This window comes from Notothenia coriiceps, unplaced genomic scaffold (assembly GCF_000735185.1).
Source record: "Notothenia coriiceps isolate Sejong01 unplaced genomic scaffold, NC01 NC01_scaffold00036395, whole genome shotgun sequence".
NCBI lineage: Eukaryota > Metazoa > Chordata > Actinopteri > Perciformes > Nototheniidae > Notothenia > Notothenia coriiceps.
Window position 1 is genome coordinate 1104781 of NW_011369096.1, and position 26124 is coordinate 1130904.

A 26124-nucleotide genomic window follows, 5' to 3' on the forward strand; every position below is an offset into this window, starting at 1 on the left:
CCCCCCCTTGATGAGAAACTGTAAGAAATGATCGGGGAATCCCTCCGGAGTGGAGTCATGACGACTGGATCTGAATTATGTTTTTGTATTTGGTGGTTTGTGCGCAGCTTCTCCTCCGCAGCAACTCTATAATCCATAATCTACCAGTTAAAGGAAATACAACTAACCTGTTGTGTTATATCAGCTGTACCATTTACCACATATGGTGTTCTTAGTTTCCATACCTCCTGTGTTTTATGAGCGACTTATCAAGTATTGGCAAACGGCATAAAACACGATTAAACATGTATTAAACATAAAACCATGCTCGTATCTACAACCTATAGAAATGCAAAACGGCGTCATTTAGACGTAATTCTATCCTCCTGCTTACCGCATAATTTATGAGAAAACATTTCATAACATTAACCCAACATATTCGAGGCGGTTTTAAATAACATATCCGTATTTATTTATTTCTCCCAGTTATGTTTTTGTGTGCACTGAAGAGTCTCAAACAGGCGTTTGTTAAATCATTTTAAGATTGGCTTTAATCAATGTTTGAAAATGAATACTTCATATATGATAAATGAGAGGTAACATTTTATTTATGGTATTATTTCCACATATTTCTCTCCATTCTTGCTTCTGCCAACGGTGTCGCAGTTTCTCGTCTCTCCCGTTTTTGTGCTTAGTGCGTACGCATGGGTTAGAGTTTGCGTGGAGGAAGTGCAACTGAAGGAGTGTGAATGAGTTGTAAAAAAGTGGGAAATGGTTGGATTTAATTTGGAAATCTAAAGCAGCCATATCCAGCTGTTATGAATTGAGTTCTAACTGTTGCACTCTTATCCACAGGGAAAGTACATGGACATTGAGTTTGACTTCAAAGGAGATCCTCTGGGTGGAGTCATTAGCAACTGTGAGTATTATTGACTTAAATGTCCTATAAAGTCAAACATTTTACTAATCATATTTGTCTTACATTGTGTCCTTTTCTTGTTGTGTTCTTAACCGACACCAATTTGTGCCCCAACGACAGTGAAACAATAAAATAAGTATCTGCTATTTATCTTTAAAAGCAGTTTAAAGTAGATTGACCAACTTTCCAAAAGCCTCAGAATTGATTAAAGCTTGATTGATCTCACTCCCAGACCCCCGCCCCCTCTGCCCTTTCCTCTGTTATCTCCCCTCTCTTCACATTGTTGTGTCTGCGCTGACTTTCCCCGCCAGAGGTCACAGCAACAAAGCGAGGAGCTGATAGCCCGAGACAAAATGAACCCTGTCTCTCGGTTTTGGTCCAACACAAGGGACCGTCTGTGATGAGAGGCCACTGACATGTGACTGCTTCTGGGTTGGCTAGACTGCTGGATGAAGATACTTTTGCCGTATGAATTTAGCTAATTATTTTACTGCAGATATTCTTATTTTGAGGCCTCAGTGCTTATAAAAGAAATTGGATCATTTCTTTTTTGAGAAGTAGCTGATATTGTAGCTGTCTTGTTGCCATAAACTTCGAGCCCAAACCAAAAACATAACCGGATATTGTTTCCACGTTGCTTCTTGAATGTGTGTTTGCTTATCTTGGGGAGACGGGGCATGTTGTGGACAGAGCATGCAATACATTCTCTTTTAAGGATGTTTCCCCGAAATAGGGAAGCCATGTGGCCTTAAAAAAAAAAAAGCAATAACAATATGACTGAAGGGTTTGGCTGGACAAACTGAATAATCCGACACAACACGAATGGGAACAAATGTTTAAAGAACATCCACTGTGACGCTGTAATGGAAAAAGCGGCTCTCCAGGGGTATTGTGCTTACTCTCTCTGCGCTTTTTAACGCATTCTGTATTGCTACTGTCTGCCACTCTGTCAGGGATGTTAAATTATTGATGGGTTGGCTCTTATATAGTTACTTATGTGATTTATGGCCAGTGGGTGCCACAGATTCTGACCCCCCCGCTGCCTCTGACAGCCCTGAGGTCGCTGTGTAGGGCTCTTTAAGTTCAGTGTATCTACACCAGCAGTCAAAGTGGCACTTCTCGCCTCTCAGCGCCCACAGACTGGCGAGTCAGTTTTTCTAAAGATTGACAAAGCCAGAAGCATTTTTCTTATGGTTGGACATTTGAAAGAGGCACTTGTGGATCTTTTTTTGTCTGTGAGTTCAGTATAATGTAAACTCTTATAAAAAAGGTACTGTACATTACCCTCTCAATGATCATTTGTATATAACTTACTTTTGTTTTTCTTCGAAAGCCTCCCCAGTGAATGAAGAATCTTAAAGAGGCCCGATTATGCTAATTTTTCAGGTTCATGTTTGTATGTTGTGCCTCTACTGTGACATGTTTAATACTCAAAAAGCTCTTTATTTTTCTCATACTGCAGCACCTCTTTTCACCCTCTGTCTGAAACCAGAGCCCAGTCTGCTCTGATTGGCTCTTTTCTCAATTGGTCAATCGCTTAGAGATGTCCAACCCCTTAGCCTATCATGTACAATGTGTTGGAGCGCTAGCCAATACAAGCGTGAGGTGTGAGATAATCCCAATGAGATTTATTCTGCTTAAATAAAGGTTAAATTAAACTACATTTTCTCTAACATCTTACTATTTTAATCAAAACAGTTAAACAGTAGGTTACTCACGTCGAGATGGAACTGGTTATGCATTGATACAGTTTTGCTTTTTTGGCCCCCTTTTACTTCAATTATCAAGACTTTTTTCTCTTTCTTTTGTTTTTCGATTCCCCGTAAAGACATGCGAGAAAAGCTGTGTTTTCTTCACAAATGTATTTAGGAAACAAGGGGTGAATTACTGATATATAAATACTCCTTTTGGGTTGAAGTTTTCCTTTAGGTCTCCTTAAAAAAAGACTCTTTCCAACCAGACAATGAAAAGCCATTATTCAGCCAGAGTGGCAGTGAAGAGGATCCCATGCAGCCTCGGATGCTGAGCTCCGCTGTTGGTCTTTAATTAGATCATACTCAGCCTAATGCGGTGAGCAGACCATGGCTCCCCTTCTAATCAGGTACTGTTGCACTTGGTCGCTAGCCCAGGAGAAAAAGGGCTGACGTTTGATATCCTTGAGCGGCTCCTTCCTTGCTCCTGTAGCATGTATACACACAGAAATAATTACCAACTCCAGTCACCTTGGTAACTCAAATACATACAGTTGTTTGGACCAGCAAGCCCTCTAAACTCAGATTTTGGGCATCTTTCATTCTTAAAGTTGCAGCTCAGCCTCTTATTTACTACTCAAGGACACCTCAGAGAATCACCATAGAAACATTTCCCTGTTCTGAGGAAATGGCTCTTTGGTATGATGTGTCATTGCTTCCTTTTGTTGTCCTTTTAATAGATCTGCTGGAGAAGTCACGTGTGGTAAAACAGCCGAGGGGAGAGAGGAACTTCCACATCTTTTATCAGCTCTTGTCCGGCGCCTCCGATGACACACTCAGTAAGTTGTAAAATGCATTGGAAAACCTATTTAGGAAAAAGTGTGGAAGTGCTCCTCAATCTGAGAAAAATGGCAGTTTGAATGACTAAACAAAGGAAATCTACCCTTCTTATCGGCCAAAACCACAAACTGGAGTTGTCATAAGGTTCGCCTGGAGTATCGTCTCTGTTCGAATATCCACGTATCTGCTTACAGGAAGTAATAAATCAAACGTCACAGAAGCCAGCAGAGGAAACTACACTCGCCATTGTTGGGTCTCCTCACACATTGTTTTGATTCTGGAGCCACTTGTATTTGAATGTCCTATGTTTCCTCTTCTAAACTCTCAGCTGGAAACACCAGCATGCAATTCCTTATGTTGGAATCTTACATAAATATTTCCCAGCAGCTGCACGGAACACATGGCCCATGCATTAACGAGCCAATCTTCCTGCCTAACAAACAGTTTCGGAGAACAAAGGGCTAGCAGGGAAACCGGTTCCCTCTATTTGTTTTTCTGCGGACGGAGGGCATTGTTTTTATGTCCGGGACACGGGAGAACAAAATAAGGGTCATTGACTCTCAAGCGTACACACACACACACACACACACACACACACACACACACACACACACACACACACACACACACACACACACACACACACACACACACACACACACACACAGGCCTGATTCAGCTGTAGTTAATGCAGCCACTAATGAAACCCGACACATGCACCCACCAGAGGAATAGATTTCTTCGCAACGAGATAGGGGGGCTTTTAAAAATGCCATTTGATCTTCGGAAACAGTTTTCACAGCAGTAACTCAAGGACCATACACTGTAGAAAATGTGTTTGGAGGAAGGGACAATTGCACCTATTCTAGTGAATGTCTTGGTTTCCCCTCTAGAAGCTCCTTGAATATCTTTTCCACCATCATTACAAGATTGTGTTACGATTTTTTTTGATCAGCTCCTATAAGCTGTGAATGTGTAGTTGTGTAATTTACATTCAATGCAAATGAGGCTTAAATTGCCTTCAGCCAACCAGCTTCAAACAAATGTGAGTTTTAAATGGCAACCACATGTTTTGTGTGTCACAGAGAAGCTGAAGCTGGATCGGGATTTCAGCAAGTACAACTACCTGAGTCTGGACTCTGCCGCCGTCAACGGGCTGGATGATGCGGCCAACTTCAGGACAGTCAGAGTGAGTAGGACATTATATGGAAGTGTAATGTATTCAGTTGAGAAAATGTGCCCAGTTCTTCCTGAAGTACGGAGATATTTATCTATGATTCCTGAGAAATCTTTAACGTCAATATTGTCTGAAGATGCACAAACATTTATTTTTATTTTTTTAGCCATTTTCCTCAAGAAACAGAATGCTTTACACATTCTGTATAAAAACACACATTTGTCAATTACTAACTACCCTCAATTAGACACAATCCTAACTGATATTTGAAGAATACCACTAAATAACTGTTGGGTACAGGTGGAAATTATCTAATTTATCTAAATCTAAAATACTAAACAATCCTAAATACAGTTTTCCCTATAACCCCAGATATACAAACGCAACACAAACAATGGCCTAAACTTGACACAAGCGAAGTCACGCTCCGGCAGCATTAAGCACCAACTTTCCCTTGCTGAGATAATCTAAATCCTGTACAGAGGGTAGAGGCGGCCTGATTTTGCTTTATCTCCTGGTCCCTCCCCTGGATTGGGAAAACACTCTACACAACTCTCCCTCCCACATGTTGCAAAACCAGGTGAACTTTGAACTGAGCTTCTTGTTTCACATTGATCAAACATGGGGAAATTCCACGTGCATCATCTAAAAAAATTCCAACAATGCTTCAACTTGCAAAAGCACATTGGCAGCAGTAGTTATTTAGGGAAAAACCACAGGAGACATGGCAGCTGCTTCCGTTTATTTAAATATGTTTGTGCAAGATCTTGTCCGCATGCACAACGCCACTGTTTCTTATCTCTGAGAGTGACACATGGGATGTTGTGTCTATAAGAGACTGCTACTGCTCCCTATTGTTATCAGTCCTGCTCCAGCATGCTCCACTCCGCTGCTGTTTAAGCCTCAGCAGTGTGTTATGTCACAGTATACTTCACTTGTTTCCATGCATTTCACATCCTGCTTCTCATCACCTCTCACACACAGTTTTCACAGTATTCCCCATACAGCTGCGTTCCACCACCGGAAACACAAGAGGACATTCCCACTAAACAATGAGTCCATCCACATGGCCCCCACTGTTAAAAGCCAAACATGGCCACTCTTTATTTTTTCAATTAAATATTTATTTTAATGTTTAGAAATGTTACCTAACTATGGTACTGAGATAAACTTCAACAAACGTGAAAGACTATACGGAAGCCCGTGGCAAATGCAATTTTGATGATTCACTCGTTCAGGTATGCTTTACATTTTTTTACATCTACTGTGTTTTTGAGCTATTAACGCAAAGGGAAAAGAGTGTATCCGGTTAAAGAAATAAGTTTGGATAGGATTTTATCTTTAAATAAACCGTTGTTGTTGTAATACACATTTTGGCCACAACAGACTGAAGTAAAGATCCGCCCCTATGTTCCTAATGGGAAAGCATTAATGCTAATTTCTCAAATACTCCATGTGTAGTAAACAAAACTATCTAACGACTAAAACAATCCACCACCAGTATTGTTGTATTCCACGTTTTCAAAGATGTACAATACATTCAGAAAAAGAATCCTGGCATCTTTTTTCAAAGCCACCTTTTTCACATATGAACTTAGAAAATATTATCTTGTTACCCGTTTCATCCATAAACGGCAGAGAGAACTACTTTGCCTCTCAGGGCTTCCGTAGGCTTCACTATCACAGCAAACATAAAGCTGTGGGTTTATGATACACAATAATCTCAAGCTCTTCGTTGAATGTCTGTTTTGTTAGCTTGGTAAAGGAAGTTGTTTCATATTTGTATGGAAAACTGTAATTAAGATCAGTACATTTAAATGCTCAATTGGGTAATTGGCTGTTTTTAAATGGGAAGATTGAGCTGATATGTTTTATGGGTTTAGACATGCCTCCTCTTTTCCCGTCATCCATGAATTATGTAAATCAAACGCACCCGTAGTTTAGCCTGGAGTCCCTGGAAATGGAGACCTCAGTCTGGAAGCTCGGCACTCTTGAATTAGAGGCTAACAAGACATGGTGATCCTGTTGGCACAGCTTATTGGCTGCTTGTTCAATCTTTTTCTTTTTTCTTATTTGCCTATTCCAAGTCATTAACATGACAATGCTAGCTGCAGGCGACAGTAATAACGTGCCAGCCTTGTGGAATTGTTTACACTGTCACAATACAATTCTTAGTTCCCCTTTGCTGCCCTGTGTGCATGTCTCTTAATAATTTAACAACATAAACTAATCTGTAGCTCATTCCAAAGTTTTCGCCCTCTCTTCCCAGAATGCCATGCAGATCGTGGGCTTCATGGAGGACGAGGTGCAGTCGGTGCTGGAGCTGGTGGCCGCCGTGCTGAAGCTCGGGAACATTGAGTTCAAGCCGGAGTCGCGCTGCAACGGCAACGACGAGAGCCGCATCAAAGACAAAAACGGTGAGTTTGACAGACGGAAAAAGTCTCACCTTTTAACATGACTTTATAACTAATTTCAACCTTACTATAGGATCATATAAACCTCTAATGATCCACCAAGGTACAATGAGATGTTAAAGCAGCAACAGAAATAAGATTGAAGCACAGGATAGGTCAAGAGGATAACAATTCTGAATATTTAATTATATAAATCTCTGTGTGCAAGTGCATCAGTCAAAAATAAAATGATGTGAATACATTTGACTGAGCCATCTGGGTGTATTCATGTTCCAATCAATATCAGACATGCCGAATCATTTTATCAGTCTGTTCATTTAAATCTACCCCAATGAATTATTGTGAATTTGTTTACATTTACACCTTCGGTCCCACAATCCCTACTGGCCTGATGTTGAGCCACTGCCCCCTATTGGCCACTTTGTCGTCGTCCTCACTTAATACATATTTGTATTTTATGATTTCCTTGTCAAGAGCTGTTCGGGTCAACATATCCACAGCTGTTCTCTTTAGGCAAATACATTTACATATTGTCCTCCCACATTGGCATGATTAATCTCAGTTTTCATATGAACATCCTTATAGCTTATTGCATGCACCTGTGTTCCCATTTTATTTTCAAATGTATTATGTATCATTCCACCAGTGTTTTGACAGAATCATCAAGCCATATTTATTAAGTCAACCAATATTCAAATAGTTTAACTTTAACTTTCAAAAAAAGGGTTGGTTTGAAAAATATGCAACATATAATACCAAGAGGTTTTCAACTGCCAAAAAAGTAGCTGTGAATTCTCACAACTATCAACCGTAACTCTTTTCATGGTGATTAGTTTTACGTGAGGAGCACATTTTAGTGAAAAAATATGTTGATCTTCATCTTCAGAAGCAAAACAAGTTGACATCCAATTCAATATTCAAAGGTTTTATTGTCACATGCACAGTACCTACAGTGTATGGCAAAAATAAAATCTTATGTCCCAGGCTCCTACAACAATGCAACACAAATATATATGTATATATATATGTGTGTGTGTGTGTGTGTGTGTGTGTGTATACATAAAACAATAACAAATAGTGCAAAATGGGCCGAATACAAACGAAATTGTGCAAAACTTGGAAATCCCCCAAATAAATGTTACCCTCATGCCTAGCCCTCATACTCCTTGGCTACCATCTTCACGTTTCACTGGAATATAATATTGCTCACGAAGTTAATCATGTTATTTTTCCTTCTGCAGATTTGAAGGAGATGTGTGAGCTGCTGGGGACCGAACAGACGGTGCTGGAGCGAGCGTTCAGCTACCGCACAGTGGAGGCTAAGCAGGAGAAAGTCTGCACCACACTGAACGTGGCGCAGGTCAGAGACATAGTTACCAATCTGCCTTGCACCAGTTATGCCAATGCGTATCTGCCCTACTTGTATTGACATAAACACACACTCACACACACACACACACACACACACTTGCACACTCACAGGGCATGAAAAGATAAAGGCACATTTCTTCCCCCTGACTTGCTCCTCTGGCTCCCGACTCTCATCCATGTCAATGTAACAGGAAGACCTCTCCATTATAGATAAGCCTTATTCCTCCTGGAGATTCAAATGTAGGTCACATTTTAGAGGTTAGTGAGTAGGTCACATTTTAGAGGTTAGTGAGTTCACGCAGACTGTTTTTTAATAAGAAGTGGATGGGTCCTGTGTGATATAAAGCAGAAGAGGAAAGGATTCAGAGGATTAACCTGACTGTGTTCCGCTCAGGGATAGATTTTATTTCCTTAGTGTTTGACTTGTAGCAAAGTCAAGTATTAGCTGTTCAGATTCTTGAAATGTCGGGTTTTCAGAGATGTACTAAAGGGCAACACATCTGCAAAGACCAATTCAATGAATCTTACAAAATGTATTATAATTATTATAATTTATTATATTTTATTCCATTTAGCCACCTTCTTCCATATCGCAACACTAGTTGTTCTGGTCTTCCATGTCCCCCATTTCTTATATTATAATCCTCCTTTTTTCTAATTTTCCTCATGTTGTTAGTGTATTTAGGTTGACTTGTTAAGTACCCAGTATAAACATTTTGCCAGAAAGGTGCTAAAAAAAATAAAGTTGTAGTAATGAAAATGATTTATTGTATTTTTTTACCAGTAATGTGTCTTTTTACAGGCCTACTATGCCAGAGATGCCCTTGCCAAAAATCTCTACAGTCGTCTGTTTAGCTGGCTAGTTACCAGGATCAACGAAAGCATTAAAGTAAGTAATGTCCAGAATATATTTCCTTTTAATCCATTTGATGTTTTATCAATTCAGGCTGTTCACGCTAATTTAAACTGGCAGCAACCTTTCATCATGTCTGTCTAATATCAACAATATTGTCTCCCCGCAGGCAGCACCGAAATCCCGCCACAAGGTCATGGGTGTGCTCGACATCTATGGCTTTGAGATATTCGAGGTAAGATAAGAGGCCGATCAAACCCACTCTTTATTCTGCTCTTAGCCACAAGGACGGGATCTGATCACCCAAACATTTGATCACATTTAAAATGATTTAGCCCCAGGCTGTTTGGGTGCGTGTTTGGGTACCTGTTGGGAGCTTATCAACCAGAACTAAGGCTGATAAAAACACATTCACATCAGATTAGCTCAGCTTTATTTTGCTCCCAGGGGTGTTTTTTATTTTTTTCCTCCGTGGCATGTTGATTACAACACTTAAATCAGCATTACAGAGTAAAATAAAGTTGAAATACTGAGGAAAAGCACAATGCATTCAAATGTAACAGTGTCCAATATGTCACTTAGGGTTGGGATAATAAGTGCTTGTAAATAAGTATGTGCATGCAAACACATGCCATATAGAGTTTGATACATTTCATAATACATGTATATTCATTAAATGCCCTGTTGCCTGATGCCCTCACTCCCCCTACCCTCCATATGTTCATGTCTATTTTTGTTTCATATCACTGCCTGTTCACCCCACTCACTCTCAAGTCCCTCCCTCTCCTCTCATTGTTGTTTTGTGTCTGGGTCACCAGGATGGAGTAAGTAACACCTGCACCGGCCTGTTTGCTGTGCCAATGTGCATGCTGTGATCTAAACGAGTTAATTCAGCTCCTCATTGAAACGATGATTCGTTGCCCCCCCCCGTGTGCAGTGATAGCCACACGGCTGAAGCGATGTTAAAGAAGCCTTTGCATCGCTTGAATCGTGACATAACACGCAGTTGCCAGTTCATTAGGTACGCCTAGCTAGTGCTAATGCAGTGTAGTACAGCGGCCCTGCAATAAACTCTACATTCATTAAGTTTATAATGTAATGTTCGGCTTTTAGAGAGATCCAAGTTGATGGAAATTGTAGAGGCTTTTGCTGGTAGACCTAATACTGTTTTAGAATGATTGATGTATTGCTCGTCTCTTGTATTAAACTGCATTTATTTGAGCTAGGTGCACCTCATAAACTGGCTACCCAATGTGTTTTGGTTATAAACATTAGTTGACCATTTTGGAACATGCACTTATTTTCTTCTTTTGGAGAGTTATATAAGAAGATTTGTTTGTTTGTTTGTTTGTTTGTTAAATATGAAGCTAAAGCTAGTTAGCCAAGCGTAAAGACTAGAAACTCTGGGAAATGGCTAACCTAGCTTCATCTGAAGCTCACTTAACTAGCTAACTAAAATGTCTTGTTTCCTGGCTTGGAACATTAAATTTCCATGATGTTGCTGCACCAAGCCAAATGATGTTCTGCTAGGTTTCAGATTTAGATTTTCATACAGATTAAACCATTAAGAAATTAATAAGTGAACCAAAGAGGTGCTAGTCGCCAGTTTTGCAACCTTTTCACAGAGCTAGGCTTGCTATCTTTTCCTTGTGTCCAGTTTTTTACGTTAAGTAAAGATACACATTTTGAAACTGTAGCTTCATATGTTCTCTAGAGCAGTGATTCTCAAATGGGGGTACACGGACCCCTAGGGGTACGTTGGGGTACTGCAGGGGGTACGTGAGATTTAAAAAAAGTTAATTAAAAAAATACCATGCATGATTACAAAAATAATCTTAGTACAATAAGTTAAATAGAAAACACAATTGTATATAAAATATTACTAGAACCACCAAGGGGGTCCTCATATAAACATGTCAAATGTGTGTATTGTATTTTATAGTTTTGCATAATATATCATTTTGTTCATTGGTTTGTTAAACAGATATTACTTCAGTTGAAAAACTTTTGAAAAAAAATGTTATGTTATTTTTTTTCATGCATAAAATGAAAATATCTTTAGTTTGTTGTAATGCATGCATGAAGGAGTTAATAAATCGCAGACTGAGGTAACATCACTATATTGGAATTATTTGTATAGGCTTTTTCGATCAAAAATGTTCGGGGTCGGTCAGGGGGTACTTGGCTGAGAAAATGTTTCAAAGGGTGTACATTACTGACAAAGGTTTGAGAAGCACTGCTCTAGAGACATCTACAATGATCCGACTCTTGGAAACAAAGTGAATAAGTGTATTACGCAAGATGGGGAAGTTTTCAGATACATGTTAGACTGATGCTTTGTGATGTTGTTGTAGTCTTATGCTCATTTAACAAACTAACTATATTGAGAACAGTACAAGAATAATCAAAAACGTGTAGTTTGTGAACAGCTCTCCCTCTATGGTTGGCAAGCCACTGTATTTTTTCTCTTCTTGAAATGGTGTTGATTTAAAACTTTTGACGCAAGGACTTTCCCCTACCTTTGTGCAAGTGAATCAACACTCATAGCCCATTAACTTCAAACAAAGTTTTACGACGGTGGTTTGCTCAAACTGCCATGAAGTGCTTGTAATAGAATAGCTGCTGAAATATTGTAGGGTTAAAGTTTGTCATATTTCAGTCCAGTGTCTGCTGCTTCCACTTGGGTACAGACGTGTGTGTGTGTGTGTGTGTGTGTGTGTGTGTGTGTGTGTGTGTGTGTGTGTGTGTGTGTGTGTGTGTGTGTGTGTGTGTGTGTGTGTGTGTGTGTGTGTGTGTGTGTGTGTGTGTGGTAGGGGTGAAGACCTTTAGGTTTCTCAGTAAAAGGAAATTAAGTTTTAACATTAATAACCAAAGTCCTGGAGGCTATGTGTCCCGTTTCCTGGCCACTGAGAAACCTTGCCGTGTCTTTCACTCTGAGCTCTTAGACTAAACATGCCGCTTTAACCACTGTTGTGTCCTTAGAAAATGAATGTTGACCTAACCTGGCCTATAATAGGGCCGACCGCCACTAAGCATGACTCACCTCCAAATGCTCATAATTGACAACGATGATAATTCTGTAAACGCCGGGAGTTAAAACGGCCCGAGCCTTTTAAACTCTGTCAATGTTTAATAAAGTCAGTGACAATTTTAAGGAAGTGTTCTCGCAAAATTTTACTGGCATAAGTTGTTCATTGTCTATATTGAATACATGTTTTTTTTTCAGTGATGGTTATCACAGTTAGAAGGTAGAATGCGTCTGCTAAAGGTTATAGTCTGTTCAAGACTTCCTGATTTCACATCTCAGAAAATATGTTCTTGGGATTGAAGGTCAGGGATTTAATTTATTTTAAAATGTATTTCTTAGCTTGATTTATCTTTAGACACTTTTGTGACAACACTTCAGAATTGAGTTAGCAGGTTTTTGAAAAAGTTTAATTTACTGGTTCCTGTTGCAGACTTATACTACAGTATCTGCAGCAAAATGAATAGAAAAATAAACTGATTATGGTTGATGAAGCATTTTCTTACCATAGTGTTTTTTTAAGAAACTCCCAAGAACAATGTTTTGAAATGAGTTCTTAAATTGAACAGAACTGGAACATGTCTGCTTTCCCCAATAATGCAGTTTAAGAAAAAAGGCCATATCACAATGAGAATGAGATTGAGTTAACAGGCACCTTCTTAATTTCACATGTTACCAATGTCTGGAACTAATGGTGTTTTTTTCCGGTTGCTACTCCAACAGGAAAACAGCTTTGAACAGTTCATCATCAACTACTGTAACGAAAAGCTGCAGCAGATCTTCATCGAGTTGACCCTCCGCGAGGAGCAGGAGGAGTACGTCAGAGAGGTAAGTTACTATACTCACATTCACAAATATACAACACCCACATAATCAATTGACCATAGAAGGGTGCAATTCAATCACCAATTGGTTTGAGGACTATATTTTGGAAGGATGCCATCTTGTTTTTTTCGGAAATGAATTTAAGCTAAGTATTAATGAATGCTGAACAAGACATTTTCTGGAAGTATTGTTAAAATGTACTTTCTTGAACTGAAAACACACTGAGAGAGGGTTAAAGTTTCAAGGTGCAAAGAACGGCAAGACCAAAATTGGAAACAAGATGGTAGCAACCAGTCAAACACAAGGTAGCCTATCCTTAAAGCATACCCTTCTTTATTGTTGTCATAATATAAGAAAGGAACATCATCCTATATTGAAGATCACTTGAAACTAGCCATTGAGTTTTTGGATTCATCAGGACAAAGTTTACTGAATCAAGTGAGAAATAGGGTAATTTTCTCATAGACTTTTATACAATGTTATTGACTTATTTCTAGATTCGCCCCTGGCTGTATAATAAAGAGAATGCAGGTTAAGGGGACTACTGCATTGACCTCACTTTTCAGACACAGAGGTTGACGCTTACTCCTGTATAGTCTGGTGGTGGACACTTGGATAAATTACCCATCAACCCCAGCTTTCAGCCCTGGGATCCCTCTCTCACCTGCAACTGTACATTCACATCCCTCAACATGTCAGCACTCCATTTGTCGGGTTGGCCGTTCATCATTACACACCCCTGAAGCGTAATCGCAACATGGTCATGTCACTCATCTTTTAAACCTGTTGCGCCTTCTTTGCCATAACCTGCATGCTTACCCTCGAACCCTAACACATTTTCTACTCCATTTACGTCTTCCATCCCGTCCCCGTCGTCCATCACAGTCCGAGTTTATTCTCCCCCTCTGTGCAGTCCCGAGGACGGAAGTGATCCCTCACTCCGGCGAGAGTAAACACTACCCCGTTGTGGGCCTTTTAAGCTCTGTTTGTTTTCAGTGCTCTGTGTATGTGCAGTGGTGACCCCCACACCCCTATCCCCACTAACACCACCACCAACAATATTCCACTGCTGGCCATTATCCAGTACACTGCATGGGAAAATACCACAGCGCTCGAGAAAGGAGGGAGCACCGCCAATGAGGAATTTGCCCGTCAGTTTAAGCCACGCCTTCTTTGCGCCCTCTCCCTCGAAATAACTGTCAAGTTGCTTACATGAACTGTTCCCAACCCATTAGCAGCTGTGAATGAGATGCGGCAAAGTTGGGTTTTCAGGGTCCTTTTTCTTTAAGAGGGTAAGATGGATAATGTTTCTCCTTTCCTTTCTAAAAAGGCTCTGTCCTTACTCAGATGATGGGAAAAGACAGAGTAGTAGAGAAAGCCCTTTGAATATAGCATCAAGCAACAAGGACAAATGTGGCTATTAAGATCAATGTACCAACATTAAGACTGATTTCATCATTCCTTAAAAACTGCACTAAAGTTTATGATCAAAGGGATGTTTAAATAAGAAATAACTGTAACCTTAAGGAGGCCTCGCCAGTTTAGTGTTTCCGAGACATATGTTCCCATTAGGCTCAAATTCCCCATGTTAATGGTAAGTGCCGGAGTCTATAACAATGTAAAACGTAGGGGGTTTAAGGTTATAGTTAAAGACACATTAAATGTAATGCAATTATTTGTGGGTACTCAATTTTAGCATCTGCTTTTGCAAAAGGTTGAGTTTTAAAGAGGCCCTTTTGGGGTTTTTCCTTTCCATTAGTGTGTTTATATTGTTTTTTTGTGCATGTAAATGTTCTGCTAAAATCCCAAGTTCACGCCATAGGGAGTTGCTTCTAGTACTGTCAGTTCTGTCTGATGAAACTCAACCATCAAACAATCAACTCTTGAGTGTCTTACCGCTGTAGAAAAGACATCTTGTTTGCGCAAGACTGAAAGAAAGTCATTGTTCCTTTGACCTTAATTTCTTTTGTTACAGGGCATCGAGTGGACCAATATTGAATATTTCAACAACGCCATTATCTGCGACCTGATAGAGAATGTAAGTTCACCACAGGCACCCGTAGCACTTTTCAACTAGTCATCAAAGCACTGGCTAAAGGCCAATAGCAAAAAGGCAATAGCTCTGGGTATTAAACACTTCATTATTGGTCATTTATAAAAACTTTAAACGTCCACCTACCTTTCAATCTACAGCACCAAAATGGCATCTTGGCCATGTTGGACGAGGAGTGCCTGAGGCCGGGGACGGTCACCGATGAGACCTTCCTGGACAAACTGAACACCATCTGCGCTGAACACCTGCACTTTGAGAGTCGCCTCAGCAAGAGTTCAAAGTTCCTCACTGACCACAGCCTGCCTCACAACTGCTTCCGCATCCAGCACTACGCCGGCAAGGTACCATACATCATTCTGTGTACTTGATGATAATAATGAAATTAAAGATGATTTTTGTTGGAGGCCATTTTATTTTAAATGCCTTGATACTGTTAGCCAACAAAGTTCTGGGTCAGTATCCTTTACATACAACAAAATGTCCAATTTCATTACCATCTACTTATTTTTCAGTTTGTTCACATTTAATTTAACATTTATATTTTATTGGAATGTTTACTCCTAAAATCTAAATATGTTCATGGCTGTTAGTTAAGTTTAACTCTGATCGCATTTAGGGAATGAAAAACTGAAAAAAAAAAAAAAGAAGACCATTTGTTCAGTTGTCTTCCTTCACTTATGTTCTTCCCTATTTGTATTAAGGTGCTTTACCGCGCCGAGGGCTTCGTAGACAAGAACAACGACCTGTTATACCGGGACCTGTCGCAGGCCATGTACAAGGCCAACCACAGCCTCATGAAACAGCTGTTCCCTGAGGGCAACCCCGCCAAAGTCAACCTGAAGAGACCGCCAACTGCTGGATTCCAGTTCAGACATTCAGTCGGGACGCTCATGAGGAACCTGCAGACCAAGAACCCTAACTACATCCGGTAAAATCCTGTTATTCATCTAGGGAAAATATCAGTTATCACTCAAAATCTAGCATTTTATTTAATTATCTAGTTCAGAAAATAGCTTTTTTTTAAATGAGAAATTCAGGAATACTTGCCAATAAATTCAACAGATTCCCTCTAAAATCCATTCAGTGTGACCTCAGTGTGAACAACATCTCTCTCTGCCTCCCCAGGTGCATCAAGCCCAACGACAAGAAGGCCTCCCACATCTTCACCGACTCCCTGGTCTGCCACCAGGTGCGCTACCTGGGCCTGATGGAGAATGTGCGTGTGCGGAGAGCCGGCTACGCCTTCCGCCAGGCCTACGAGCCGTGCCTGGAACGCTACAAAATGCTCTGCAAGCGGACCTGGCCCCATTGGAGAGGGCCTGCAAGGTAATGCTGCTGTTTATCCTGAAGCAGCGACTTAATTGCACGGTGGAGGCAGAGTAGAGGAAAAAAATGGTATTGTCACTGGATAGTGGCCAAAACAAATCCCTCCCAGGTTTTTTGAGAAACTGCGAGTGCGAAAACTAACAACACTTATACTTCGGGTATCTTTAACTAAGGACTGAACCTCAGAGTACTCCCAGTGGAGGCACTGTGCCCGGCACTAATAGGCTGCACTTCCAGTGGTCAGCTCCCAGGTGGGATTGTGGGGGGCTGTGTAAATGTGAAGCAGGTTATTTCTATAGCTTTCTGCGCATTAATAAAGGTCAATTATAGGACATATTTAGCTCAACTTGAGAAAAGTTTACCCAACATATTGACATATTGACCTTTTTTCTTTTAGGACTCTGGATCAATTCCTAACTTTTAAAAATTGATTTTCAATATTCTTTCGAAAAATAAGCTAGAGATCGCTGCTGATGGACAGTTATCCTGAACAACAAATAATATTAGTGTAAAGGTTGTTTGATATGCTGAAAAATTTAAAATACCAATTTATTATTATTTTGTATAAATGTATTTAGAAAATAATGTATATAACCATAACGGGCAGCATCTTTGATTTTTCGTTTAACTTGAACTTGTTACTTGAAGTCACTTAGGATTCAAGCATACTACCATTTAGTAAAACGCTTAATATTTGTTTCAAGTTGCCGTTGTCTCCAGTCTGCCTTTGGGTGTTTCATATTATTGCAATCAGTTGATATCACTTTTCAAATGTAAAAAAAATCCAAATATTACACACACTTCTCTTAAGGCATAATTTGCGCACAAGACTGGAGAAGATCCCGAAATCAGCACTTCCATACACTAAATCAAAAATGTATTTTGAATAGGGAATTGTTTTGAATTAAATATTATTTTTGGATCAAATCCCAACCCCGGTAATCGTAATCAAATCGTAAGTTATCAAAAGATTTACAACCTTGTAGTTTACATGGTACTTTTATGGAGATGCTCTTTTCTTATCTTCCATGATATAAAATATTTTCCTTTCTTGTGATGGTTATCTAACTTTAATATTACTTTCAGTACACACGTAGACAGTTTCAGGTATTTGCCTAGTCCCTCTCTGAGCCACAACATGTTGAGACGTTTCATCTTATCTGTCTCCCCTGTTCCATATCAGCCAGACGTGCGTGTCTCGTCCCTCTGTGCTGCTAAATGCACTGATTCCTATCTGCTGCACCACACATCGGCCTCTTGTTGTTCAGACATCCCTCTGTGCTTTGTGTGGTTTCCTTATTTCCTCCCTACACATGTTCCTCTGGATTTCCTTCTCCCCTTAATCATTCTTTGTTTCTCAAAACCCCTACAACCCCAAAGCTGTCCTCCCTCACACCCTGAATCTTCTCACCACTCCTATAAATGTTGTTTATGACCACTTTAAATGTCAAATTTGAATGACCCGTATGACCCCTATGGTTCTCCACAGGGAAGGAGTGGAGGTACTGATGGCTGACCTCACGGTCCCAACAGAGGAGTTCTCCTACGGTCGCTCCAAGGTCTTCATCAGGAACCCAAGAACGGTAAAAAAAACTAATAAATATATAATTTTCTTGCCAGTTTTGACATCTGATGTGTATTCCTGTAGATCAAACTGTGTTTAAAATAAATTGCATCCAGTGTGTGCTGATTTTCTCACAGTAAGATGTTTGCAAAGCATGGAGGGCTGAACCCAGAGCCCCTCATCTCAGCAATTAGCATGCAACCCCCAGGAAACAAAAAAACACATGGTTTTACTTATCCATCCCATCGACAACATGGGAAATGAGCGTCTTTACTCGTAGGGTACTGCTCGAGCCTGCAGCGTCTTAGTGGACGTTCTCCCCACCCTGCGAAAAGACCAACAAAGCTTACAATAACATGATCTCATTGTGGGGGAATTTTCTTTTTTCTTACATAATTGCCTTTTCTATCTGATCTGCCTTATATATCTCCAGCTGCAAAACGTAGCGTCTACATTAGTGGATAGTAATCCTTGTTCCCAGGCAATATTTACTTTGGCTGTTTATCTAATATAGCCACTTTTTTAATTCTCATAAAGGTTAGGGGGAATTCCCTTCATTAAACATGGAACACGATTTTGCATCTGCTTAATTTGATATAAATAAGTGACCGTATCTAACCTACATTACCACAACAGGGGGTTATTGAGGAATTCTGTTTCTATAGTATGTGTATGCAAAGATATATTAACAAGAGGACAAATTACATTGGATAACAGCATGAATGATGATGAAGAAAACTTGATTTACACGGGTCATCGCTGTGAGACAGGCAGGAAAGGGTTAACTTTTGGATTGGACATTCGTATTTGTATTAGATAAATCAGTATATGATCAGATCCAAAAAATAATATATCTCATAGTTGGACGTTTCATTTATAAACTTGTTCCCTTTTTACAACTTCCCTGTAACCTTGTTGCAGAGGTTAAAAAGACACCATACTCGGATAAGATAGATTTTGATGCCTTCCAAACTTTAACAGCTGTCATCACACAGGTTTTTTCTCATCCAATACATCCCCTTTGTTTCCCCACAGCTCTTCTCCCTGGAGGAGAGGAGGAGGCAATGTCTACAGGACCTGGCCACGCTCATTCAGAAGATCTACCGCGGCTGGAAGTGTCGCAGCCACTTCCTGCTTCTGAAGAAGAGTCAGATCGTGGTGGCGGCATGGTTCCGCCGATACGCGGTGAGGCTCAGAATCACACACGCACAAAGCTAAACAAACAGATTGACAGATGAAATGGATGCATGCTTGGAGTGTTCATAATTCATTCAAAATAAATATTTTACCTTTTCTCTTCTCACAGCAACAAAATAAATACAAACGGATCAAGAGCGCCACCACTGTAGTGCAGTCCTACACTCGGGGATGGCAGGTGAGCAACTTCCTCTGAATTTAGGAGAGTCAGGTTTATTGCCATGTAGGTTTACACATACTGTAACATTCATTTGCTTTGGTATATAATGTTGGATAGATAACCATAGTAAGAAGAATTAAGTTGTAAAAAAGGAACATATATCAAACTATTTAAAAACAAAATTATAAAATAAAATAAAATCTTTACAAGAAATATAAATATGCAAAACACTGCAATCCAGCATTTGTAGCTTTTTTAATACACCACTGTTTTAATTGTTATGTACCCATTTTATTGTTATATAATGTAAAATGTGCTCATTTTAACTTTCCCTTCTTGTTTTTATATAAATATACATTTGATTTATTTTTTCATTTTTATCATTTACCGGCATGTTTATTTAAATATCTTTAATTTTTTCAATTGTATTTATTTGTTTTTGCACATTTTAACTTTAAGTTATGTTTTCATACATTTTAGCTAATGTTTACTTCACACTTTTATGTTTATGTACATATATTATTCTATTACATTTATTTGAGATTTAGATTTTATTTGATCCTAAATTGGAGCAGTTGTCACAATTTAATTCCCCCTGTAAAAAAGAAAGCATTCTGATTATTAAAATGGAAAAACAATAACAAATATCTCTTTAAAAAAATAAATAAAGATATGCAGTATATCAGAATAAAAAAAATGAAGAGCTGTGTAGTTTAAAAATAATTAGCATTGTGCAGAAATGCGCAAAATATATATGTGCAGAGAAATGGTGGTGCAAGGTTTACCGTATAGAGTATAAGGTGAGTAAGAACAAAATAATAATAATAATAATAATGCATTTAGACACACGTGTAGCCATGCCAAAATCCTTACAGGACATTCAAATGTTTGCATGTCATATTTCCACCAGGCACGCAAACTCCTGAGAGAGCTGAAATATCAGAAGAGATGTGAGGAGGCGGTGACCACCATCTCTGCCTACTGGCACGGCACACAGGTACTGAGTCATAAAAGCGCGAGTCATCACAGAGCAAGGCCTGTTTCAATCATGTCGGAGAAAAAAAATATATATCTGCCCTTGCAGTCTTTACAGTATAGCCTTAAACATTTGATTTTTCATCTCATGCAGTGTTCCCGCCTGATTACCCGACAGTATTACAAACAATCTTTAACACCCTTGATGTAAATGCTGCTGTCTCCTTTTGATTCTGCTTCTTTTTGCTGATCACACAACCGCCACCTCTCTTTTTTTCTCACCCCCCCACTCCTCTATCACTTTTTCTTTTTTTTCTTGGTCCTTTTTCCTTTTACCAAACGCCCACCACTTCCCACCAGGCTCGGATGGAGTTGAGGCGTCTAAAACAAGAAGCGCGGAATATACACGCTGTGACAGTAATATGGGCATACTGGCAAGGAACCAAGGTATTTCCACCCAGCCGCAGTGTGTCTCACTCTGTCCCAGATGTCCTGTCATCCGTGTTCTCCATGTCCGCGTTACCATCCCATCCTCACTATGACATAGCCTAATAGAGTGGTGCAGTGAAGACATATTCGTAGCCCAACTCAGAAGTTGGCATTGCAAGGGCTCCCTCAACAAAAAGCAATGACATTTTCCTATTGGATTTTGGATTATTTGTTACAGAATAAATCCCTCTGTCAAACCCACATTTAAGATGCCTAGACAAGTGTATAAGCAGAGTATTATCCACATATTGACACTACTTTTAAGATTTAAAATCGTAAATCGCCAGAAGGCAAAAGCTAAAGCTAGGCTATCAACGAACCACATAACTTGACATGACTTCACATCAACACTGATAAGCTAAATGTGACGTGATGTTGTTTAGTAGTCTCCTTTTGCAACTTGTTGGCACCCGCTTCTTTTATGACATGTAAATGCTTCAGATATTCACCAGTGGGTAATTACTGATGTTTTTGATGTAGTACAACAAAGCGTGAATATCTCGTAAGGTTGCGTTTACCATAGATCTTATTTTGGGAAGCTAACCAAAAACTCAGAAACTAGCCGAAATGCTAAATAATTTTGGTGTTTAGGAGTCATTCTGCACCACTCTATGGAGTATCAGCCCCTCTGTTTGAACATGGATCCCAGCCATTCCGTCAGCTAATGGCCGGATCGTTGTTCATCCTTGTTTCTGTTTTGTAGCTTCTAACACGTATCATTGTCTTCATGTTTCTCGTTGTTGCTAATAATGCTAAAAATGAATTTCTACAAACATTAAACCCAACAGATCTTTTGACACTCGGAGACCAACATTAAGACCTTCTAGTTTTTGCATACTTGGGTGATTTATCATTTGTTTTAAATATATATCTAAATCTTGGCTCACATGGACAGAAAGGGGCTTGTTTTCTAGCATTGTTTCTCTAGTTTAAAAAGGAAAAGACAAGTCTCTAGCTCAAACCATTGCATAAGTTATAGCAGTTTAAAGACATTGTGTTTTTTTGGATCGTAAACGACCCAATCGGAGGGTTAACACGCCTCACATGTTTTCCATTTGTGTCTTTTTGATTTGGTTTCTAACCAATGTGGTGTTTTAAATGTGTCTTCTCTAATCTAATTAGTTTAACCGCACTGTGCCCACCACACAGATGAGTTTCAATGCTGAGGCGCCTCTTCTCATGTACAGTACTGCTGACAGCAAAATAAATAAGGATGGAAATATGTCAATACGATTGCACACGTGTTGCTGTAAAACCCCAGTGGCTGCTTATAATCAAAGCCACTGTGCAGACTTTGTAGCCGGCATGTTTAACATCTTATCAGCGTTCACTTACCATTTGACACATCCTTTGTTGTAAATAATCAATATTTCATGTCAAGGTCTCACCGCCTGCTGATGATTATCAGTTCTGACTCATAACCGATGCTGTTAAAGATTATTCTGTGTTGAATTTTAACGTTGTGCTTAGCATTTAAAAAGATAACTAAGTGGCAACTTTTTTATGGAGCTCAAGAAAAACGAAATCACAATCCAGACTGCCAACCAACAATTATTTTCATTATTGATTCATCTGGATATTGTTTTCTTGATTAATCTTTGGTCTATAAAATGTCCAAAAAAAGTACAAAATATGTCAACAACGGTATCTTAAAATCCAAGGTGATGTCATTTTCTCAAAGCAAAACCCAAATATATTTGCTTTATTATGATATAAAACGAGGAGAAGCAATGTTCTTTTACTTTTTATTCCGTGACTCATTTTTTCATGTACCTTGTTCAACAATTTATTTAGTTTGCATATAGTGGAGGAAACAAAATAAAGAAACGGGCCTTAGCATTTTTTTTGGCCTCAGAAAGTCGGAAAGAAAACAAACCATATTATTATTATTATTATTATTATTATTAACTAATTTAGTGAATTTATTTTGTATTTGATATGAATAATAATCATATTAAGGGAAGATGAATACCATAGTAATAGAAAACAAATACAGATTTAGAGTCATATTGAAAACTCATTCCAAGACAATTATATAAATGGGACTGGAATATTTCCTCATATATTCATATTACCCACCCTTGATCCAGATCATAGTAAAACATAAGCCGAATAACAGAGATCAAATAAATACAACTAATAAATAAAAACAACAAAATAAAGCCAATAAATGAAAATACGATCATAACATTGGCCATACTTGAGAAAGCACAGTAAAATTAACTATTTTGACACGTGCAGTGTCCTTCTAAACCATTACATTTACTGAGTCACAAATTGTTAGCTCCACATAAAGTTGCTCTCACGTCAATGTGACTCACCCCGTGTTCCCGTCTCTCGACATCCTTTGTTGTCTCTCGTCTTCGTAACACTTTGTCACACCTACTCAACACATCAATATTTTAAATTGTCACTGAACTTAACATCCCCCCTGCCGCAACTGCCACCGCTTCCCATCAGGCCCGGAGAGAGCTGCGTCAGCTGAAGGAGGAGGCGAGGAATAAACACGCCGTGTCGGTCATTTGGGCCGGCTGGCAAGGCACCAAGGTATTTGGGAAGCCTGTCGACCGTGACTTGCCGTGACTTGCCTGCCTCCATCGAAACACCCCTACCATCCCATCCCCAACAAAAACAAACCCCAACATACCCATCATTCTGCACAAACAATTCTACCATACACCCTCTCACACACACTTTGGATGCAGAAGTGGAAGGAAGAGTCTTTTAGTCCTCTTGAGGCTAATTTTCACAACTCAGTATGACAGGATATTGTAATTATTCTCTGTAAGTAATAGTTGGCGACCCAAGGTTACAGGTACCCCCATTCCATGCCTGCCTCTTGCATGACCCTCTCCTGTAGTTAATGCATGTTTTCTCTTTGCATTGCAGTACTTTTTGACAATTTAATTTTTTCAGATGGACCCTTTTAGGTAATCACTGATGCCTGTTACTTTTGCTCTTTTTCTGAACCTCTCAAAGTTCCACTAAAAGTCTGTTTCCATTCCAGAGGTCCCCCCCTGATAAATGTGTGCAATATTTTGTTACTGGAGCAGTACTATTGTGACACAGGGCTGGTGTGCAACTGTGTCTGTTTGATGTTTGCCCACCTCAGGCAAAATCAAACTGTCCCTTTTTTCTTCCTCATCTTTTCTCTTGCTTCATTTTGTTCCCACTCTCCGTCTCTTTTTCCCGCCCACCCTACCAAACAGGCTCGCAGGGAGCTGAGAAGACTGAAGGAAGAAGCCAGGCGTAAGCACGCTGTCGCTGTCATTTGGGCCTACTGGAAGGGACTCAAGGTACCTACCAGCCCCCCAGTGCAGCCCATCCCCATATCTCACACCTACCCATCACCCCTGACACTCTTTATCCTCCTCAACAATCTGCTTAATACATGCTTCTACAGGAAGCCAGTCTCTGCCTGGTGCTGTGGTGACACTTTATCAATAAAGGAAATTGCTGTGTCTCAGTACGGATACTTCCTTTAGTACCCCGCCATGTCATACACTGTGAAAACATATGAAGTGTCTGAATCTAGACAGGGTAGTGTTGTCCCAAAATGGCTAACTGCTGCTGTGCCTTCACCAGAAGTGACAATCCCCGCTGTTAGCTTGCTAGTAAGCTAGCTATCTACCTAGCTTTCAATGTTAACGTTTGTGATGACAAATCATTACAGACTGCTCAGTTAACCCAATCAAATTATGTCTGGCTTTTGTTTAAAACCGTTTAAAACACATATAGTGGTGCTTATATTAAATTCAGGAAAAACCTGTATAACTTTTATTTGGATAGTGCTCCCTGCAGCAATGGTAGCAAAGATGGCTGCCGAAGTGTCCAGTGGTCATCACTCATCCGTTTGACCGCAATGAGAACATAATCTGGGTTCATCTGCATGTCGTCCTACTTTGCATTGGGGCATACTTATGCACTCTAAATAGCCCATCTAACTACAGAAGTAAGCAAATTGAGTGTTTAAGAATTGTGCAGCTTTTGCAGGCACTCAACAAAACATTGGCTCAAACAATTCACAGCCCTCACATCAACGATTGATTTGTTCACGAACATGTAACAATTTCATTTAAGGATAATTTTCTTTGGAAATGACATGGTTTTAGATATATTTGAGATAATTTTAAGGGAAAGTTGCTATTTTCTTCTTTATTTTTGTATTTTTAATGCTGAAAATTGAAACCAACAGAGCTTGGCTCACATGGCAGAGTCTGTCTTTCTGTTTCCCTTTTCATATCTGTTCTTATCTAAACCCCTCCCTCTGTGTTATCTTCTGAAACTGTGCAACTAACCTCAAATAAAGCGGCACCGCTCTGTGTACCCATCAGTATTACCTTCCTTCGTTACATCTTTGTCTTTAGGTGTGTTAAATGTGTGTGTGTCCCAGTTTGTTGCGCTAATCTGTTAAGTCTCCCCCATGTTTTACCAAATAACTGGCGTAACACTGGTCATCTGTTGCAGTGTTAATCTTTCCATTGTGGTAATTACCCACCATGCACCTGTTCACAACTCAATTTGTACGATTAAGGTCGGCATGAAGGTCGTTTGTCATAACCATCATCAACTTTTCTGTAATGAATCTAGAAATTGTCATTTTACATAATTCCACCAGCTTTGGAGTTGTCTGTTCCTGCCTTGTCTTCATTGTTTGTGACTAACCAAACGTCTGTTGTTCTAGTGTGCTGACTGGTTTTAGTGTCATCCCCCCGTCAGTCTATTCCCTCTATTTCCTGCTTCAAATCAACTAATGGCTATCATAAGGGGATTGACAGTTTTTTGTAATCCTTCTCTGTTGTAAAAGGTTCGCAGAGAGTACAGAAAATTCTTCAGGGCAAACGCAGGCAAGAAGATCTATAACTTCACCATCCAGAGGATTGTAAGTGGAACAAAATCAAAATGTCCTTTTTTGTTGCTTTTTATCAAAGATTTTTGCTAGAACATCGTTCACTTGCTTTTTTGTCCATTTATTCAGATGCAGAAATATTTCCTGGGCCTGAAGAGCACCATGCCCTCCATGTCCCCCATAGACAAGAGCTGGCCTGTTAAGCCTTACCTCTTCCTGGATGGAGTTCACTCAGACCTGCGGAGAATCTTCCATCTCTGGAGGGTCGGTCACAAATAACCGGCTATAACCCCTCTCCTCTGTCTGTGCCCTTAACCCATATTTATGCATGTGGTTTATACTGTCAGTGAATATTGTGTTATACACTCCTGGAGGGCAGGCACAAAGTGAGCATTATGGTTTAGTCAAGCATTAAAC

At 39.6% G+C, this 26124-nt stretch overlaps 1 protein-coding gene across 4 annotated transcripts in view; it reads left to right on the forward strand.

Moving 5' to 3' along the window:
* The window catches only part of myo1b (myosin IB), a 73442-nt gene that overhangs the window by 42082 nt on the left and 5236 nt on the right, over positions 1 to 26124 (forward strand). The window contains exons 7-27 of one of the 4 annotated variants that reach the window (XM_010792223.1): positions 835 to 898; positions 3330 to 3428; positions 4515 to 4618; positions 6876 to 7023; positions 8262 to 8380; positions 9194 to 9280; positions 9414 to 9479; positions 12993 to 13097; positions 15070 to 15132; positions 15288 to 15488; positions 15849 to 16075; positions 16273 to 16473; positions 17963 to 18056; positions 19073 to 19222; positions 19344 to 19412; positions 20305 to 20391; positions 20730 to 20816; positions 23319 to 23405; positions 24068 to 24154; positions 25666 to 25740; positions 25837 to 25971. In XM_010792223.1, coding sequence (XP_010790525.1) covers positions 835 to 898; positions 3330 to 3428; positions 4515 to 4618; positions 6876 to 7023; positions 8262 to 8380; positions 9194 to 9280; positions 9414 to 9479; positions 12993 to 13097; positions 15070 to 15132; positions 15288 to 15488; positions 15849 to 16075; positions 16273 to 16473; positions 17963 to 18056; positions 19073 to 19222; positions 19344 to 19412; positions 20305 to 20391; positions 20730 to 20816; positions 23319 to 23405; positions 24068 to 24154; positions 25666 to 25740; positions 25837 to 25971 — 2355 coding nt within the window. The remainder of the gene's footprint in view (positions 1 to 834; positions 899 to 3329; positions 3429 to 4514; positions 4619 to 6875; positions 7024 to 8261; positions 8381 to 9193; positions 9281 to 9413; positions 9480 to 12992; positions 13098 to 15069; positions 15133 to 15287; positions 15489 to 15848; positions 16076 to 16272; positions 16474 to 17962; positions 18057 to 19072; positions 19223 to 19343; positions 19413 to 20304; positions 20392 to 20729; positions 20817 to 23318; positions 23406 to 24067; positions 24155 to 25665; positions 25741 to 25836; positions 25972 to 26124) is intronic. The other 3 variants (XM_010792224.1, XM_010792225.1, XM_010792227.1) reach the window with 3 other exon arrangements.